We start from the raw sequence: 21,517 nt of genomic DNA on the forward strand, positions 1-21,517 counted from the left end.
TGACAGGAAGTAAGGCGATTGGTCGATAGTTCTCAGGTTTTAGTTTGTCTCCTTTTTTAAATATTGGAATCACTTTTGCTATTTTGAGTAAGTCAGGGTAAGAGCTAGTCGTGAAAATTTTGTTGATAATATCAGCCAAAGGGTACGCAATGATGGAACCACATTTTTTTAGTATTATCGTCTGTATTCCGTCGCACCCCGACGACGAAGTATTTTTTAGCGTGTTAATGGTATTATGAACTTCTTCTGGATCGACAGGGTAAAGAAAAAACGTCGTGTCATTACGAGCTATATTTGGTGTTCCAGTGGATAGATTTGTGCATGAAAGATACTGTACGTTTGTAGTGATAGTTGAAAAGTAGTCATTGAGCGTGTTAGCAATTTCTTGTTTGTCCGTAATTATGCCTTGGTCGGTGCTTAAGGCTGACACGGTTTGTTCGCTAGTACTCTTATTTAATGCAGAGTTAATAATTTTCCAGGTTTCTTTGGGATTGTTAATGGCGTTAGAAAGTTTACTAAAAAAATACTGCTGCTTAGCTACGTTAACTAATTTCTTTAAATAAACATTATACAATTTGTATTTAGATTGAAGGCGTAGATTAAATGGATTGCGTTTTAGTTTTTTATACATATTGTTTTTGTGATTGATAGATCGCTGTAGTCCGTATGTTAACCAGGGGCTTTTTCTGACTGATCTGCGGGATAAGGTTTTGGTTTTCGCACCTATTCGAATGGAAGATTTTAGTGTTTCTAAAAAGTTGTCTAGTTTTAGGCCTGCCGTGGGCGCCTGGTATACGCTCTCCCATGACTTTGTGTTTAATGTATTTATTATTACGTTGCAATCGTATATTTGAGTTGTTTGTGTTATCGATTGTGGCACCTTATGTGTATTAGAAACAGCGAAAATGGGTGTATGGTCGGTTATGTCGCTTGCAATAGTGCCAATTGTGAAGTCTGTTGGATGACAAGACGTAATTATGTGATCCAAAGTGCTGCGTTTTGTGTCGCTAAAGCGGGTAGTTGTTGTTATGCATTGTTGTAGTCCGTAGACGGCTAGTGTATCTAGGTATCTGTAAGTGACGGATGAATCAGCAGAAGTGTCAATGTTTATGTCGCCCATAATGATGACATTCGAATTAATTTGAGAAATGTTTTTGAGGGTTTCATTTAAGCTGCCTAAGAAGTGCTCAACTGCATTATTTGGTGAACGGTAAATGACGCCAATAAGTGTACTTTTTGTTTTATCGGGAACTACACTAGGCGATTTGGGATTTGGCGGAATTTCTATAAATAGTGATTCACAAAGATTAGATGATATATGAACGTCATCTCGAAGTCTGAAAGTTAGTGTATTTTTTATGTAAAGAGCAACTCCCCCGTGTGATTTAGACGGAAACGTTATTTCTTGTGGTTCGCGATGACCATAGCCAGGGATATTGAAGTTGTTATTCGTGTTATTGCTGAGCCATGTTTCAGAAAGGGCGATAAAGTGAAAATCATGTTTTAGGGTACATAATAAGCAAATCAGATCGTCATAATGACTACGTAAGCTTCTGATGTTCAGATGGAGTACCGATAACTCTGATGTAGTGGATGTCTGTCTGGAAAATAGGTCTGGTTCAAGCAAGGATACGTTCATAAGGAAAAGAAAAAGTGAGAACCGAAGAGGGACACAGAAAGATTTAGCAGCTAGACAAAGAGGCTCAAATCATCCTGGGACATGATCTTGTGAACTGAGCTCCCATTAGTTTTTCTGGCTTTAATAACACATTGGTCAGTCCACAGATGCATCCATTCCTTGTCTTTCTTTAGGCGCAGTGCCGCAGAGAAGAGTTTTTTGTTTAGAGGAGAAAGGTGATCATTAAAAAAGATTTGACGCGGTTCCTCTTGTAGGTTCAAATCTTTGCTTGTGATGCGAGCGCGGCGTGCCTTCTTTTGGAAATCGTTCTTATGATCCTTCGAGATGAATCTCGCGATTATGTTGTGAGCGTTTGGTTGACTTGGGGTGGGAACCCGGTGCACGATGTCGATGTCAGCTTTAGTGATGGGACAGTTGATGTGGTTACCAATGTGCGTTAGAAGCTCTCTGAGATCTTCGGTCGGGTTGTCGGGCACGCCACGGATCTCAACGTTGTTGAGACGTGAGTACTGCTCGAGTTGAGCGACCTGCCGTGTTAGGTCTGTGTTATTTGTTTCTAATAATTCATTGCTCTGTTTCAGTTTTGTGTTGTCTGCACTCAAACTATCACACTTTGCTTTCAGCTCTTCGATATCTTTGTTCATGAAGGCCAGACTATTCTGAGCCTCATGCAGTTCGTTCCTCATAGTACGGAATTCTTCATTGTTTGCAACATCAAACTCTTTTTTTAACTCAGCATTTCGATTTTTTAGCTCATCCCTCAGTAGCTGAACTTCTTTCGCCAGCTCTTGGTTCGTTGGCATACTGCTCGAAACAACAGGCGTTACAAAATAGGGAGGCGATCTAAGTAGCTGGTACGATGCGTTTGTTTGTAAAACGACTTGCACGTACCTGTTGGAAGGCGAAACAATGTATCAGCTCCGGCGGTGAAGGTGCTGGCTACTTAGATCGCCTCTCTATGCCCGAGACAGCCGCTGTGGTCTTCCTTTTGAAGGAGGACACCGGATGTTGCCGTCGCCGGGAGCAGGGGTGGCAGCGCTGCACGTGGCGGTACGGGTGATGACAGGGCAGCGATAAGGAGTCGATCTGTTGGAAGGCGAAACAATGTATTAGCTCCGGCGGTGAAGGTGCTGGCTACTTAGATCGCCTCTCTATGCCCGAGACAGCCGCTGTGGTCTTCCTTTTGAAGGAGGACACCGGATGTTGCCGTCGCCGGGAGCAGGGGTGGCAGCGCTGCACGTGGCGGTACGGGTGATGACAGGGCAGCGATAAGGAGTCGATCTGTTGGAAGGCGAAACAATGTATCAGCTCCGGCGGTGAAGGTGCTGGCTACTTAGATCGCCTCTCTATGCCCGAGACAGCCGCTGTGGTCTTCCTTTTGAAGGAGGACACCGGATGTTGCCGTCGCCGGGAGCAGGGGTGGCAGCGCTGCACGTGGCGGTACGGGTGATGACAGGGCAGCGATAAGGAGTCGATCTGTTGGAAGGCGAAACAATGTATCAGCTCCGGCGGTGAAGGTGCTGGCTACTTAGATCGCCTCTCTATGCCCGAGACAGCCGCTGTGGTCTTCCTTTTGAAGGAGGACACCGGATGTTGCCGTCGCCGGGAGCAGGGGTGGCAGCGCTGCACGTGGCGGTACGGGTGATGACAGGGCAGCGATAAGGAGTCGATCTGTTGGAAGGCGAAACAATGTATCAGCTCCGGCGGTGAAGGTGCTGGCTACTTAGATCGCCTCTCTATGCCCGAGACAGCCGCTGTGGGCTTCCTTTTGAAGGAGGACACCGGATGTTGCCGTCGCGGGGAGCAGGGGTGGCAGCGCTGCACGTGGCGGTACGGGTGATGACAGGGCAGCGATAAGGAGTCGATCTGTTGGAAGGCGAAACAATGTATCAGCTCCGGCGGTGAAGGTGCTGGCTACTTAGATCGCCTCTCTATGCCCGAGACAGCCGCTGTGGTCTTCCTTTTGAAGGAGGACACCGGATGTTGCCGTCGCGGGGAGCAGGGGTGGCAGCGCTGCACGTGGCGGTACGGGTGATGACAGGGCAGCGATAAGGAGTCGATCTGTTGGAAGGCGAAACAATGTATTAGCTCCGGCGGTGAAGGTGCTGGCTACTTAGATCGCCTCTCTATGCCCGAGACAGCCGCTGTGGTCTTCCTTTTGAAGGAGGACACCGGATGTTGCCGTCGCGGGGAGCAGGGGTGGCAGCGCTGCACGTGGCGGTACGGGTGATGACAGGGCAGCGATAAGGAGTCGATCTGTTGGAAGGCGAAACAATGTATCAGCTCCGGCGGTGAAGGTGCTGGCTACTTAGATCGCCTCTCTATGCCCGAGACAGCCGCTGTGGTCTTCCTTTTGAAGGAGGACACCGGATGTTGCCGTCGCCGGGAGCAGGGGTGGCAGCGCTGCACGTGGCGGTACGGGTGATGACAGGGCAGCGATAAGGAGTCGATCTGTTGGAAGGCGAAACAATGTATTAGCTCCGGCGGTGAAGGTGCTGGCTACTTAGATCGCCTCTCTATGCCCGAGACAGCCGCTGTGGTCTTCCTTTTGAAGGAGGACACCGGATGTTGCCGTCGCCGGGAGCAGGGGTGGCAGCGCTGCACGTGGCGGTACGGGTGATGACAGGGCAGCGATAAGGAGTCGATCTGTTGGAAGGCGAAACAATGTATTAGCTCCGGCGGTGAAGGTGCTGGCTACTTAGATCGCCTCTCTATGCCCGAGACAGCCGCTGTGGTCTTCCTTTTGAAGGAGGACACCGGATGTTGCCGTCGCCGGGAGCAGGGGTGGCAGCGCTGCACGTGGCGGTACGGGTGATGACAGGGCAGCGATAAGGAGTCGATCTGTTGGAAGGCGAAACAATGTATCAGCTCCGGCGGTGAAGGTGCTGGCTACTTAGATCGCCTCTCTATGCCCGAGACAGCCGCTGTGGTCTTCCTTTTGAAGGAGGACACCGGATGTTGCCGTCGCCGGGAGCAGGGGTGGCAGCGCTGCACGTGGCGGTACGGGTGATGACAGGGCAGCGATAAGGAGTCGATCTGTTGGAAGGCGAAACAATGTATCAGCTCCGGCGGTGAAGGTGCTGGCTACTTAGATCGCCTCTCTATGCCCGAGACAGCCGCTGTGGTCTTCCTTTTGAAGGAGGACACCGGATGTTGCCGTCGCCGGGAGCAGGGGTGGCAGCGCTGCACGTGGCGGTACGGGTGATGACAGGGCAGCGATAAGGAGTCGATCTGTTGGAAGGCGAAACAATGTATTAGCTCCGGCGGTGAAGGTGCTGGCTACTTAGATCGCCTCTCTATGCCCGAGACAGCCGCTGTGGTCTTCCTTTTGAAGGAGGACACCGGATGTTGCCGTCGCGGGGAGCAGGGGTGGCAGCGCTGCACGTGGCGGTACGGGTGATGACAGGGCAGCGATAAGGAGTCGATCTGTTGGAAGGCGAAACAATGTATCAGCTCCGGCGGTGAAGGTGCTGGCTACTTAGATCGCCTCTCTATGCCCGAGACAGCCGCTGTGGTCTTCCTTTTGAAGGAGGACACCGGATGTTGCCGTCGCCGGGAGCAGGGGTGGCAGCGCTGCACGTGGCGGTACGGGTGATGACAGGGCAGCGATAAGGAGTCGATCTGTTGGAAGGCGAAACAATGTATCAGCTCCGGCGGTGAAGGTGCTGGCTACTTAGATCGCCTCTCTATGCCCGAGACAGCCGCTGTGGTCTTCCTTTTGAAGGAGGACACCGGATGTTGCCGTCGCCGGGAGCAGGGGTGGCAGCGCTGCACGTGGCGGTACGGGTGATGACAGGGCAGCGATAAGGAGTCGATCTGTTGGAAGGCGAAACAATGTATTAGCTCCGGCGGTGAAGGTGCTGGCTACTTAGATCGCCTCTCTATGCCCGAGACAGCCGCTGTGGTCTTCCTTTTGAAGGAGGACACCGGATGTTGCCGTCGCGGGGAGCAGGGGTGGCAGCGCTGCACGTGGCGGTACGGGTGATGACAGGGCAGCGATAAGGAGTCGATCTGTTGGAAGGCGAAACAATGTATCAGCTCCGGCGGTGAAGGTGCTGGCTACTTAGATCGCCTCTCTATGCCCGAGACAGCCGCTGTGGTCTTCCTTTTGAAGGAGGACACCGGATGTTGCCGTCGCCGGGAGCAGGGGTGGCAGCGCTGCACGTGGCGGTACGGGTGATGACAGGGCAGCGATAAGGAGTCGATCTGTTGGAAGGCGAAACAATGTATTAGCTCCGGCGGTGAAGGTGCTGGCTACTTAGATCGCCTCTCTATGCCCGAGACAGCCGCTGTGGTCTTCCTTTTGAAGGAGGACACCGGATGTTGCCGTCGCCGGGAGCAGGGGTGGCAGCGCTGCACGTGGCGGTACGGGTGATGACAGGGCAGCGATAAGGAGTCGATCTGTTGGAAGGCGAAACAATGTATTAGCTCCGGCGGTGAAGGTGCTGGCTACTTAGATCGCCTCTCTATGCCCGAGACAGCCGCTGTGGTCTTCCTTTTGAAGGAGGACACCGGATGTTGCCGTCGCCGGGAGCAGGGGTGGCAGCGCTGCACGTGGCGGTACGGGTGATGACAGGGCAGCGATAAGGAGTCGATCTGTTGGAAGGCGAAACAATGTATCAGCTCCGGCGGTGAAGGTGCTGGCTACTTAGATCGCCTCTCTATGCCCGAGACAGCCGCTGTGGTCTTCCTTTTGAAGGAGGACACCGGATGTTGCCGTCGCCGGGAGCAGGGGTGGCAGCGCTGCACGTGGCGGTACGGGTGATGACAGGGCAGCGATAAGGAGTCGATCTGTTGGAAGGCGAAACAATGTATCAGCTCCGGCGGTGAAGGTGCTGGCTACTTAGATCGCCTCTCTATGCCCGAGACAGCCGCTGTGGTCTTCCTTTTGAAGGAGGACACCGGATGTTGCCGTCGCGGGGAGCAGGGGTGGCAGCGCTGCACGTGGCGGTACGGGTGATGACAGGGCAGCGATAAGGAGTCGATCTGTTGGAAGGCGAAACAATGTATTAGCTCCGGCGGTGAAGGTGCTGGCTACTTAGATCGCCTCTCTATGCCCGAGACAGCCGCTGTGGTCTTCCTTTTGAAGGAGGACACCGGATGTTGCCGTCGCCGGGAGCAGGGGTGGCAGCGCTGCACGTGGCGGTACGGGTGATGACAGGGCAGCGATAAGGAGTCGATCTGTTGGAAGGCGAAACAATGTATTAGCTCCGGCGGTGAAGGTGCTGGCTACTTAGATCGCCTCTCTATGCCCGAGACAGCCGCTGTGGTCTTCCTTTTGAAGGAGGACACCGGATGTTGCCGTCGCCGGGAGCAGGGGTGGCAGCGCTGCACGTGGCGGTACGGGTGATGACAGGGCAGCGATAAGGAGTCGATCTGTTGGAAGGCGAAACAATGTATCAGCTCCGGCGGTGAAGGTGCTGGCTACTTAGATCGCCTCTCTATGCCCGAGACAGCCGCTGTGGTCTTCCTTTTGAAGGAGGACACCGGATGTTGCCGTCGCCGGGAGCAGGGGTGGCAGCGCTGCACGTGGCGGTACGGGTGATGACAGGGCAGCGATAAGGAGTCGATCTGTTGGAAGGCGAAACAATGTATCAGCTCCGGCGGTGAAGGTGCTGGCTACTTAGATCGCCTCTCTATGCCCGAGACAGCCGCTGTGGTCTTCCTTTTGAAGGAGGACACCGGATGTTGCCGTCGCGGGGAGCAGGGGTGGCAGCGCTGCACGTGGCGGTACGGGTGATGACAGGGCAGCGATAAGGAGTCGATCTGTTGGAAGGCGAAACAATGTATCAGCTCCGGCGGTGAAGGTGCTGGCTACTTAGATCGCCTCTCTATGCCCGAGACAGCCGCTGTGGTCTTCCTTTTGAAGGAGGACACCGGATGTTGCCGTCGCCGGGAGCAGGGGTGGCAGCGCTGCACGTGGCGGTACGGGTGATGACAGGGCAGCGATAAGGAGTCGATCTGTTGGAAGGCGAAACAATGTATCAGCTCCGGCGGTGAAGGTGCTGGCTACTTAGATCGCCTCTCTATGCCCGAGACAGCCGCTGTGGTCTTCCTTTTGAAGGAGGACACCGGATGTTGCCGTCGCCGGGAGCAGGGGTGGCAGCGCTGCACGTAGTGGTACGGGTGATGACAGGGCAGCGATAAGGAGTCGATCTGTTGGAAGGCGAAACAATGTATCAGCTCCGGCGGTGAAGGTGCTGGCTACTTAGATCGCCTCTCTATCAACGTGCCTGCAGAAAAACCCCCAGAAAAACGCATACAGAAACGTGCCTGCAGAAAACCCATACGAATTCTACAAGGAGTCCCTAGGGAGTCCGCAGGGGAGCCATACAATGTCTACACAGGGTCCTCATGGGGTCTGCAGAGAAGCCATACAAGGTCTACAGGGAGTCCCTACAGGGTCCGCAGAAGAGCCACTCAGTCTGCAGGGGGTCTGCTACGGGGTCAGCACTGACCAACGTTTCTAGAGCAAGTCAGTTGGGAAACGCTAAAGAGCTTGCTCTGAAAAAGCGGCACCGATCTGTACTCGAAAACCGAACTAATTGCGGTCGCAACGCCACCATTCCACCCGCAGCGGCCACTCGGATAACTGCACGACCGCGTGTGCTGGTTTGGGAATATCGATATTCGACAGCATGGGACTGCTCTGCTTTGGCTTTAATCGGCCACTTTGGCGCCGAAACATATACGGTAGAAGAGGGGTTTCAGGGATGCCAACCCCCGTCTCCCAGGCGGACGCGCCGCGAATTGCAGCCGAAGTTAGGACGCACCCAAGTCGGGACGCGCTACCTGAAGTCGCCGGTGAGGCATGGCTGTAAAAAAAAAATATTAATTGTGCCACAAAACCCTGTAAGCTAAAAGTGTATGCAAACATCACGCCCTTGTCATTTTGTACTGATCTCCAATAAAGGTTTCTACAAAAAAAAAGCTTTTTCCCATTTGTTTTTACGCAAAAACATGCTCTGTAAAAGTCATTTTAAAGAGTGTAGGGGCCTTAGGGGTCTGCAAAGAAGCCATACAAGGTCTATAGGGAGTACGCACGGGGTTCACAGGGAAGCCATACAGGGTCCACAGGGAAGCCATAGAAGGTCTACACGGGCTTCTTACGGAGTCTGCAGAGGAGCCATACAGGGTCTGCACGGAGTCTCTACAGGGTCCATAGAGAAGCCACTTGAAGAGGTGGTGGTGCCGCGGTGTGAGAATCGCACTCCGAGTCCCTAGCTCCTGGATGATTGGCCTTATAATAAAATGGGTTGCCTACACCTTCCTGACGTGAAAACAACAACAAAAAAAAAAAACATAAAGTAAGGTTTTTATACCGCGCGTATTCGCGACTCCAGCAAAACGGACGCCGCCAAGCGGGAAAACCGGGAACCAGTCGGTCCAGGTCGCTCGGCGCCCCGCCGCGTCTGATGGCTTTTGCGGACACGTGCTGTCGGCGCGGGGGCGAGCAATGTAATTTGAAGAAGGTCCGAAAATTTCTTAAGTTTGCCTGAGTGTTCATTAGTGTGGTGAAGCCTCAGTAGATTGTTTCTTTCCATCACGTGTTTGAAAGCCCGTTCACTCCACAACACACGGTCGCGTGCTTTCAATTTTTTGGATGAGGAGGAATCACGGAAAAACGTTTTGATTTCTCGTCTGTCTCTAATCACATTCAAAGTGACGACTGCTTGGTAACTGATAAGTGGTTTCTTTCTAAGGATGTAGAACAGTGGACTGAGGTCGACAGACGAAGTGTTTCACTGGAGGGAACACCAATGTTGCAGTCAAGTGAATGGGAAGGTTCGATAGCTGCTTTCCTTGAGTTTGGTTGTGCTCGATTAGCTTCAAGTTAATTTAGCCACTAACGCCGGCCGGTGCGTTGGCTATTCATCTTGGCGGCTTTTCGCCGAAAAAGACCACATTGAAGGAGTTGGGCTAATTTCGCAATTACTTGATTCAGAAAACCTGCTCGCTGCATATGATTAATGAGGGAAATTATCTGCTTTCAAAAGGGGGGGGACGCGTCTCGCAAAGTTAGAAGCTGTCACGTCATTAGGATCTATCGCGCCTTCAATATTTATATTATAACCCCTGACGAAGCCAGTAGCAATATACGTCTACATTGCTCAGGTTGACCGGCCACAAAAAATACTCATTTTATCCGTTCAGGATTCGAAGCCAAATTCAATGCAGAGAGGTTCTGCGTGAATCTCCAATGAAGACTCTCTCCAGCTTGTCCGCACTCGTCTCCGTTCTACCGGCTAGAACCATTTGGCTAAGTTTAAGTAGTATCTCTCTGTCTGTCAAATATACTTTTATTCAGCGGTTCACTTAATAGTTAGTTAACTAAGTTCATATTTTAACCCGAAGAATATACTAATATCGCTTTAGTGGGACATAGTATGTAATATAATACATAATCCGCATATTCGTCAAAATGACTTCTCGATTGCTACTAAAACCTAAATTGAAATACGAATATCAGCTGCTTAGTGAAGCGCCAGCGAGTTGACATGCTCCTTGGCTCAAGAAGCGCTTGCTTAATTTTTGTAATTTTCCTGCAGCCTGTCTTCTTGACCGAGCACACGACTGGAGCTGTTTCTTGAAACGCGGACAGCCGCAAAAGCTCAATTTCGAGGACAGATAAGTTAGAGCCCTGTACGGGCCGGATTTTCTAGGCCCGGCCCTACCCGGCCCGGCAGAGGCACGGCCCGGGCCCGGCCCGAGCCCGATAGAATATTTAATTTCTAGGCCCGGCCCGACCCGGCCCGGAAGAGACATAGCCCGGGCCCGGCCCGGGCCCGGCAGAATTTTTAGACAGAAGTTCCAGCCCGGCCCGAGCCCGACAAAAATGTTTTAAATATAAGCCTGAGTCCGGCCCGAGCCCGACAGTTTATAATCATGAGCCCAAAAAAGTTTGCAGGCTTTAACCTAAAGACTGTCTTAGCATAAAGCGAGCATATTTGATTTAAATTTCTTTCGGACTTGGATCGAGATTTTTTGACACAATAAATATCCCGACTTCGTGTATTTTCGAGAATGTTGGCGAAATATGCAGTGTATAAGTGATTTAAAGAAAAAAAAGTGCCGTATTCTTTATTTATGCATTTCTTGAAGAGATATCGGGCTTTTCGTTGTTCGATACGTTTCAGAGAACTTTTCTCTCTACATGTTTTTGTGAAGAAATAATCAGAATCAGGCTAGCGCATATTCAAAAAGCTGTATAAGCATAAAAATATCTAGTTAGCTTATCTTTGGGGGCCTAGTAAGGCTCCCTGCACAAAAGCAAAATCAAGCTCACGTTGTGTTTCTTGTGTTCAGTTTGAAACGCAGAGGAAAGATACACTCATGTTGTACCCTGCGACTGGAGTGCCCTCGGTTTCTTGACCGTACTTTCCCACTATGGTGGAGGAATCCATACGTTTCCTTTTATCCACGTAAAAGCGTTCCCAATGCAAGACGTTTTTTTTTTTTGTTTTTTTTTACAGCAGCTTAGTAATTTTGCATTTCGCTTGTTTGTTTTCATTGAACCTAGAAGATCAATGAGCAGCTTTTTTGTTATCAACAATTCAAAATTTGTGGCACACAACTTCCCAGCCACGGCCCGGGCCGGCCCGGGCCGACACGGCCCGGAAAATATTTTCTTCAAGCCCGAGCCCGGCCCGGGCCGGGCTCGGCCCGGCCCGGCCCACGGGCCCGGCCCACGGGCCCGGCCCACGGGCCCGGCCCACGGGCCCGGCCCACGGGCCGGGCCGGGCTCGGGTTTTCGGGCTGGCCCGGGCCCGTGCAGTGCTCTAAGATAAGTCGTATGGTCGAGGCATGCGAGTTAGCTAAAAATTACTGTCGGTGGAACAATTTTGTAGCCCTCGCCGCTTTCCTTAGATGATCAAAACTAATTAGAGTCTACTACCGTTTCTCCGGAGCCCATAGTTTCGGTTTTGATCGAAGTCTCCGAAACGAAAGTTTGACATGAAAGGAACAAAAAATACCGGCAAAACAAAACTATGTTCGGCAAGTTTATGCGCACCGGCTACACTTAGCTGTTTCAGTTCAAATACCCATAAAATTGGACATTCAACAAAAGAAAATTTGTTAAATTGAATGCGCCACCCATTCAGGCGGCGCGGCCGAGCCGACGCGACCTGGACTCAGCCGCCATATTTGTTTAGTGGTGGCGCCCCCTATAGGTCGCTTGAGTCGCGAATACAGCATAACTAGAATTACTTACGCGTCGCGCGCAGACCCAGTCAAGTATACCGCTGTTTTACAACGATCATCCAGATGACCGCAATTTTGATAGGCACCAGTGCGCCCCCTATGGGTTGTGAAAGTTGCGAATATCTACGGGGGCCGCAGCGACCCACATATATCTACCTCCCACTGAGAAAGTAAAAACATTATTCCGGCACATACTAAACACTTCCATCTCCACAATGAATATACCCTGAGGTTGGATATGCCTCCAGACATCAATGTAACATATTGATGCCCGGAACTTAATTAACAACTCTTTAACTCGGACACCTCGCTACACCTAAAGGAAACGACTACCCGGCATCACTTTATTAATGTACCGATATATAGCTCACAACATAGAGAGGCAATAGGATGTCCATAGACTCACCAGGACCATAGAACGGAAAAAGGAAGGAATGAAAAACTTTTTCTTTCGCGAAGATCTCTATAGCGTTGTTGTGTCCATTCTGTGGCAAACCAGTGGTACATAGACGGTCTAAGAACTGTCTACAGGAATCCATAGGATGGACAAAGGGGTAATAGAACGGCAAAAGTATGGACATAGGACGTCCATACATAGTTTTGTAGGGGTACCTTCGGCGAGAAGCTTTGTCTTGCGGTTTGGCCGTTTCGTTTATGGCAACACGAAGTGCTCCCATACTTAACTGATCTTTACCAGAAGAAGAAGAAGCCACCTGGGCGTAAGACGTGTCTTTCCGATCGTCAGAGAGCCAGCCGAACCAGTGCCACAGACCATGTCTTCGATCGACAGGGGGTTCTCACGCTGCCCAGTTATAAGCTGAACCGCAAGCTGGGAGACTCCAAGGCCCGCTTTCGTAAAGACCGCCGCCTGGCCAACACCGGCGCCAACCCCTGCGGGGGTGCTGGACTCCCTGCGCCGCCAGTAATTCGGCCGGCTCGTATGCAAGTATGGCACGCGAAGAACCCTCTCCAGGCGCTTGAGACTGGCCTGCCAGAAGTAAGCAGCCCATGGCAGCACCGCGAAGACCATCACCGCGAAGATTGCTGCTAGGCCTAACACACCATATCATAATCACCATCACTTTCATCTGTACATTACATCATCACATAATCACCATCACTAGACACGGCACCGCGGGCCTCCTTGGTACGGGCTTTTGCCTTTCTGCGGTGCCGCGCTCTCCTGAGCAAATAAAAACATTAAACATTACCCCGTGTTTGCTGCCGTTTGTGGCCAATGAAGTGTCCTGCCGAATAAGTGTTTAATCGCGCAGCAAAAGCAATGAGAGCCGCTCTGGCTCCCCGCTGCATACAGCCTATCCAGAACATGCTTTTGTGGCGCCCTCTCGCGCCGTCGACACGGAGTGCGGCAGCCGTGAGCGCTCGCGATGAGCCCACTACCCCTCCTCTGGTTCATGGCCACTCAAGCAACCAAGGATGTCATGAGGGAGGTTATTTCTTGCTTGATTTTGTAACTTTAATTCGCCTTTAACTTTTAAAATAAAGCGAATTTCGAGAAAAGAAAAGTTCCACTAAGTTACTACGTTCAGTGCGCTCAGGTTCGGTGCAAATTAAAAACCAGTAAAAAAGTCCTTTAACGGATTTTAGTTAATTGGCCAACCTATCATGACGACCGTTCCCTGATCTAATGTCCGGTGAGTCTCATATAGACCGTTTTACTGTGGGTAGCGCCATTTAGAGAGCGAGAGAGAAAGGGGAAAGGGCTACCGGCGATTTCCTCCTTGCTGGTGCGTTAGAAAGGGTGGTAGAGATTCCCCTTCTTCTTTCCTCCTCCTTCTCAAGCGGAGTGATGCGACGCCAGTTGAATCTGTACCCTATCGCGGTGATGACAGGCACCGATTCAGAAAAAAAAAAGAATAATAATAATAGCTTTATTTACCATGTATAAGCATGGTGGGGGCTGAGGGAAAAAGCTGTCCAAGCACATTTTTGAAAACCGGAGACGACGGACGAAGAAGGGGACAATCGTTCCTTCTTCGTCCGTCGTCTCCGGTTTTCAAAAATGTGTAACATCAACCAGCTCGCCTGCCTACTTACTTTATCTTCTATCCAAGCAGCTTGACTGGTCCTCAGCCCCCCTCAGGTACATGCAGTGGCGAGAAAGACATTTAAAAGAACACAAGAAATTATATAATAATACAAGGTACTTTCATCATAACAATGAACAACAGACAACTATCAGCAATACATAAAAAAAGAATAGCACTGGCCTATAAAAGAAATCGGGAAGTTGTACACAAAAAAGGGAAAACTATCCAAAATATTCTAAGATGCTTCAACACAATCTATATATATATACATACATATATACACGTATACATATACATACACATGTACATACATACACATACATGCATACATACACATATATAAACACACATATATATATGCACATACACATGCACATACATACAAACACGCACATATATTGTACACACGTACATACACATAACCATAGACGCACATATATATACACACATACACACAGACATACACATGTGTGTTTTTATGCTTCGTACATTGCGCGGAGTTCACTATATCTGCAAGTGTACAGATCAAAATGAACGTGGTGATAGTTGTTTAAAAGGGATGGTAAAAGATAACGGAAACATTTTTTTCCGGGGTTTAGTCGAGTTGTAGGGACTACCGAGCTCTCTTTGTGTCTTGTACTTTAACTAGAGGTTTTTATTTGCAGTTGGGAAAGATCACGTATATTACTTATAAATCTCTGTGTTTCTAATTTATAGCGAGCACTCAAACGATATCTGTATAGGTTGTGTGCCCTGATAACGCGAGAACGACGAAAGAAAATTTAACTTGATGTTCTATAAGGGGCGTTATAGATGTGGCGAACATATTTCTTTTGTAATAAATGAATACGCTGTAGGTTTGAAGATGTAGTTGTCCCCCACACTAGTTGACAATAGTTTAAGTGTGAGTAAAACAGTGAATTATAAAGAAGAAATTGAACTTGTGCGGGAAGGAGGTATCAAATGCGTCCAATTATGCCAGTAATTTGCGCTATTTTTGTTAGCAAGTAGTTTACATGAGCGTCCCATAGCATGTCGGCGGAAAATATGATACCGAGACACCTGAAGTTATCTACATCTTCTATACGACGTGAATTGAGGAAGATTTCTGGATGTGTAGGAGCGGGCTTGTTTTTGGGTCTGAATATAACCGCGTTTGTTTTTCTTTCATTTACTTGCATAGCATTAGCTGCCGACCAGTTCTCGAGTGTTTTCATTGTATTATTACATCGATCTATAAATTCATGAATGTCATGGCCAGAGAAAAATATGCTAGTGTCATCCGCATATACTATAAATTTGGCTGTGGGGCTAATATTTACAATATCGTTAAGATAAACGTTGAAGAGTAGTGGCCCTAATATGTTGCCCTGTGGCACACCACAAAGTACTGGTTGCGCCTTTGAGCGCATATTGTTAATCTGGACAACCTGTTTTCGATTAGATAAATAAGATTTTAGAAGCAATAAAACCCGTCCTCGAATACCGTAGCAGTTCAACTTTTCAAGCAAAATGTCATGATTTACTAAGTCAAAAGCCTTTGAAAAATCTACAAATACTCCAAGAACGATGGCTTTGTTTTCAAATTGTGTGAGTGTATATTCTTTTTGTTAAAGTAATATTTCACTTTATTTGTTTTTACAAAAGCCGAATTGGTGTGGCGTCAACAAGTTACACTTATCAATAAATCCCGAAAGTCTCGAGTGCAAACGTTTTTTAAATACCTTTGAAAAAACTGGCAGGTTGGAAATTGGCCTATAATTTCCCAGATCATTTCTATCTCCCTTTTTGTAAAGTACTGTAATGTTTGCTTTTTGCATATTTGATGAGAAGACAGCTGTCTCTAAACAGGTGTTAAATATATTAGTGAGGATAGGCGCGATTATATCAGCTACATGCTTTACAGGCCGTATCTGGAGACCATCAATATCACAGCTACTATTATTTAGACTTTTGATTACTGATATCACCTCAGGCGCGGTGACCGGTTGTAGAAACATTGATTTGTCATTTCGAATGCTCACATATTCGAAAGCAGCCGACGAGTTACCACGTGTAGTCAGGTTTGCGAAGATATCATTAAAAGCGTCAGCTAATTCGGCTCCAGACAGTTATCTTCCATTCACTCGTAGTTTCGAGATAGGAGCATGCGGAGAACCACGATTTAATAGTTCGTTTAGTCTGGACCATAACACGTCATGGCGATTGTTTTTATCGCTTAAAGCAGAGGAGTGGTATTCTGTCCGCGCAGATCGCAGCTTCTTTGTCAATTTATTTCGGTACTGTTTAAACGTCTTCAAATCATCAGGTGCACGAGTATTCAGGAAGCATCTGCATAGCTGGTCTCTCATTTTCATTTTTTTACGCAACTCTGGCGTAATCCACGGCTTCCTTGTTTTTCGACTGTGTTTACGTTCTTTACTAGGGAAGTGGTCCGTATATAGCTTTTTGAAAATGTCAATAAACTTATCGTAAGCATCATTCGCCTCACTGAATGTATCTGTTCTGTTCTAATTTTCCCGCAGCAATGCAACGCGAAAAGAATCAAGGGCTTTCTCCGTAATTGATTGGTATAGAATTTAGGGCCTTTGTTAGCTGCTAGTTGAGTTCTTTCCACACAAAGGAACACAGGGAGATGGTCGCTAACTGGCGGTAGCATCGGCGCCACCAGCGCCGTGAATCCCTGTGTAAAAAACCTACCGGCACACCGCCAGTTCGCCGCTAAAGCGCGATCCAAACCAACGCTTCTTTTTGCGCCTGTAGGTCGTGCGGATGCGGATGTGACGCATTTCGTGGCGTTTTTGCTGTTTCCGGGCGCGCTTTCTGAGTCAGAACCGTGCGCTTTGGTTTGGACGGGCGAAACTTCGGCACGAGCGCACAAGCAAAGTGCAACTGCGACAGACTGACCGGCCAGACGGCGAGAGAAAGAGAGAGAGAGAGAGAGATCGCGTTGTCATGTTGGAAGAGAATAAAAGGGGGGGAGGAGAGGGCAGCCAGACGGCGAGAAACGCGGAGCCGGAACTAGCTTGCCCTCCACCGATTGGCCGGGACACAGGAGCGTCCTACTACACCGCGCGTTTTTGTGCGCGTTGAGAAGTTGAAATTATCCAACTTTCTTGTGCGCGCTCGGAAGGAGCGAAGAAGCGGTGCGACGTCACGAAAATACGTCACATCCGCAGCCGCACGACCTACAGGCGCAAAAAGAAGCGTTGGTTTGGATCGCGCTTTACGCTCTCGTTCTCCTACTGCCCGGTGCCGTAGTACGTCACGACCGTCAGAGTTACGCCGCGGCTTGTTTTGCGGTGAGTTGGAGAGGAAGAAAAACTCGATATTTCAATATATTTTGTATAAGTTAATAAACCGAAACAAAAACGGATGCCTGTTCGACGTTCAGTGAACGTTGAAGGTTAAATGTAAAAGTTATTTGTAAGAAGGTCATTTCACGGTCCCTTTAATTAACTTTTTACGTATCAGTTTTAGCGGTATTGTTGCATAATCAGAATTGACGGCAATAACTACTAGAGGCCAGACAAATTGATAACACGAAAAAAAGGTAATAGTTTTTAGATAGTACTTTGTCAATTTTCACGATTTTAGCCCTATTTAATAATACGCACCAAAAACAAAAATGCCTCAAGCTTGTCCCATAATACCGCGTGAAAGATCGCTGCAATCGTTTCAATCATATCGTTACTATCTCGGTAGCGTATGGGGCTGCGCCGACGACACAAGTGAGGACCTGACTTTGACGATTACGTCCGTCTTGTAAGCACCATTGGGAGCAGGACTTGCGGTGCCTTTTTACGCTCGCAATTTTGAAATCGAGCTTAAATAGGTGAACATTTAGCAATCATTATTTAAAAAATACTACATTTTTCAAAAATCCACTAATCGGTTTTGCCTCTAACAGCCCATCGTCAAAACTGAAACTGCAAAATAACTCCTAAACCATTAACTAGAACGTTAAGTAGCAGCTCTTACTCCATTATCTTACTTGGGTTATTATTCCTTCATCTAATGTGCACTGAGCCTGCTAAATACACGTTTAAGAAAACACACCTCTAACAATTGCCCCAATTAAAAAAAATCTGTTCGAATTACTATAAAACACACGGTATAAATTCTCTACTGAAAAATCCATCAGGCCGGTTTAGTGCGTCCTAGTGTTTTCCGTTGTGAACATCAGACCGGACTGGTGTGTTCTGGTGCGCACATAAAACCAGCCTATCGTGTTCTGGTGTTCCCACCAGAACACGTTAGGCTGGTTTGGTGTGCCCATTACACCATCCTAGGGTGGTCTGACGTACACAACTAAACAGATTAGGCTGCTCTGATGTGCACACCACAGCCCACTAGAATGGCTTGATGTGTACACTACGCGATAACAGACCAGTCTAATGTGCACACCTAGGCACACTAAACTGGCCTGATATCCACACACTAGGGTGCCTCTGGTCTGCACACATTACGGATATATGTCTGGTGTTGAATGAAAACATGTTTTCTTGTAAAATAAATAAGATGTATAGACTTCAAACACTACATTTGATTTTATCAGGTGCTTATATCGAAGGGGCAATGCAATGATGCAGTTCGAATAGTATGTAGTTTGAGTAACCATGCTGACACAGTGCAACAAAAGTTTACCCATACGCTCCAGCCTGACGCACAAAATAGAGGTTTGTCTCGTGAACAATTATCAGCAGCTTGTCATTAACCTAAACTTGAAAATATTTCAGTGCGTTTTTGGCATCAGAGGCCGTAAACACGGGTTTCGCAGGCTCCACAAAATACCGGCCTTCCTTTCGCCAGTCGAAAACTTGCGACGGTGACTTTTGTTTCTTTCTTGACATTGACAGAACTGGACAGGCGGGCGTTCCGGCTTCTGTTTCGTTATCGCTTGGAAGTTCTGTTGTTAGGCCGTTCGTTGGCAAGTTCTCCTCGTTACCGTCACTCACTTTACTATCACTAGATCCTGCATCGAACACTGTTCCACTTTCCGGAATCAAAACCACACAAGGACGATCGCGACACCGTGTCTGGTAGAAAGATCCCGATGGAATTTCCTTCGGGCAGCAGTAGAATACGAAGCAGTCTTGTACACGTTACTAAAGAAAAGTAATCGATTACAATTACTATTACTATTGGCTAAAAAGTATTCGATTAGATTACTTGATTACTCGACGGAAAAGTAATTGGACACTACTGAAAGAAGTAATCGTTACTTTTCCACACATCGTTAGCGCTCCCCTATTGGAAAAACGTACAAGAAACAAACCTGCTGCTTGTACAGTTCTCGTATGACACCATCGTAATTTCTTGTTATTATGTATGCAGCTAGTTTGGTTTGGCGTTTTGCATAACTGGAGATACCGGCACCGCTATGGCTCCGGGTCTGTCTATACTGGCAGTCAGTTTGCTTGCCGATATGATTCGGTGTGGCTGGTAGGATTTTGCGTCCGATGACGTAGCGACCGCCATCTTTCCAACAAAAACGCTTATACCACAAGACCACCGGTAAAACCAAATCATGCATGCAGAAAGACGACCGCCATATTCCAACAAAAACGTCTATCGTTCACCACCGGTATCGTTACATACACAATGAATGTCGAAAAAGAACATGAGCCGCGTTTACATGAATGCAACTTAGTCGCATTGAATCCAGTTGCCGCATACAATATGCGGTCATGCAAACGGCATAATGCGCAAAGCGCATCGCATTTTGGAACGGGGAGGATAATCGCAAGGCGCTCGCTGCGGGAGCGAGTGAATAGCTGAGAACATGGCGGCGGCCAACCTCGTAGGCGGCGCAGAGAGCGGTCCCGCAATTTTTTTCCCGAGAACAAACGCAAGCTTTTATTGCGATCATAAGTAAGCGGAATATAGCAGAGCTGCTCGGTGAGGGCGGCTCCGTCCAAACCATTGCGAAGTACGACTTGCGCGTCCGAAGGGGTCACAAAGGCTTCGGTGCAAGCACGAACGACACCGAGAGCTCCGAGCACTGTAGAGCACTGCATGGTAGCGCAGAACGAGCAGCTCCTACCTCGGTGCCGTTCCTGGCTGCGCAAGAGCCTCTCGGACTCGGGGTCCGGTTGGTGCGGTCGCGATCGGCGACGTCTGGCGCGGCGAAACGCGGAGGCTTCCTCAAAGCGTGCGCACACACGTCGCCTCTCGTTCAGAGTGAACCGGCGGCCCAGCCTGGAGTCCTAAACGCCTTGGTCTTGATGCTTATTCCGTCTCGCAACTTCTTCCACAGCACCGAAGACAGCGGGCACGATCTTTACTTTCACCGAATGCGTCGAAAGGCCTCCACGTGCGATGCACCGGAAAACGCGGTGCGGCTGGTGCCGGAACGGAACTGCACAACTTCGAGCTTTGAGTCAACGTGCACGGCAACAAACCGATTGTGACACCAAGCCGCGGATACCGCATCGCCGATCGACAGCGGCAAACGGCCCGTTGCTCGTATCGTGGGCCGAGACTCGTACTCGGCCAACTTGGAGTCTTTTCGTGGTCCCTCGCGTCGTCGCAACCAGCCACAAACCCGACAAACCCACCAGCCCGAAACCGTAGCAAACGTAAAGCGTTGGAGAAAAGCGAAACCGAAACGTAAAGCTTCCGCCCGGTGGCTTCCGCTGCCGCGCCTTTTCTAACTTCTCGGCTTCCACTTCCGGTCGTCGCGGAGATGACGAACAATGGCGAAGATTGAGTGGTGTGTGGGGTCGTTGGCTCGTTTACGGTTACGGGACAGATGTTTTGCGGTCCGTTTCTACTGCGTCTCTGGTTCTAAACTCGACGGCGCCTCTCATAGTTCAACCAGGTGTGGTCGGCCTGGGTCAGCGGGGCCGGCTTGCCTCGTCCGATTGCCGGACCGCCGGCGACTTCCGAAATCTTTAGGCCTAGGATCCGATGGCCTCCGTGAAACGGTAAGCGAATCTCGTCCCGTTTTCGTTCTACTTTTAAATTACGTTAGGTGTGTTCGTGACAATTTTGAACTAGAATAATTGTTCTTCCTTGCGGTTTGTCATTTAACGAAAATGTAAATCGAGCAATGAACGAGGAGCCATGCGTGAAAACGATGTCTGTACGATGTTAACTTCTACCTGGGCGGCTAAAAAAAAAACAAAAGTCAAGACTGGTTACGGTTGGATGCGAGGCTGCTCCCAATGCAATGGTAAGCACTTAATGCGCCTTTCTGGACGGCATGTAAGCAATATAGCGATCAACGAGAAGAGTGACGGCGAGAAGCTACGAGTGCAGGCGACGAGCGACGAAGATTTCTCACTGTCGCTGCTTGCGTCCCTCGGTTTTTGGGTTTCGAGAAAACGTCGCTCATCGCCTTGGTCGCTTGCACCAATCGCTTTCATAATGTGTGTCTCGTCGCGCGGCTGACTACCGTATTTATTCGAATATAAGCCGACCTTCTTTTTTTTTTTTTTTTTGGAAATCGTGACCAAAGAATTTCGACCTCCATTCGCGACCAAATTTTGTGACCCTACCGGAGGCATGAAGCTATCGAGTCACCGAGCCGGCTTGCCGTAGAGCCGCGCCGCCCCTTGTTTCAAAAAGCTTTTGGTAAACAACAGAAATGGCCCGCCCGCGGTGGCTGGTGCCGCTATCG

At 49.0% G+C, this 21,517-nt stretch overlaps 1 protein-coding gene across 1 annotated transcript; it reads right to left on the bottom strand.

The window, feature by feature from the left end:
• Window positions 1-1,689: 1,689 nt before the first annotated feature.
• Window positions 1,690-2,442, bottom strand: LOC120842579. Its single transcript, XM_040213714.1, has one exon. The coding sequence runs from the start codon at window positions 2,440-2,442 to the stop codon at window positions 1,690-1,692; it is 753 nt and encodes a 250-aa protein (XP_040069648.1).
• Window positions 2,443-21,517: the final 19,075 nt, after the last annotated feature.

Source organism: Ixodes scapularis, unplaced genomic scaffold (genome assembly GCF_016920785.2).
Source record: "Ixodes scapularis isolate PalLabHiFi unplaced genomic scaffold, ASM1692078v2 PGA_scaffold8__174_contigs__length_109621045, whole genome shotgun sequence".
Lineage (NCBI taxonomy): Eukaryota > Metazoa > Arthropoda > Arachnida > Ixodida > Ixodidae > Ixodes > Ixodes scapularis.

What these genes read in the sequence shown, in the direction of transcription:
- LOC120842579 (XM_040213714.1), bottom strand. Translation starts at nt 2,442, where the DNA reads ATGCCAACGAACCAAGAGCTGGCGAAAGAAGTTCAGCTACTGAGGGAT.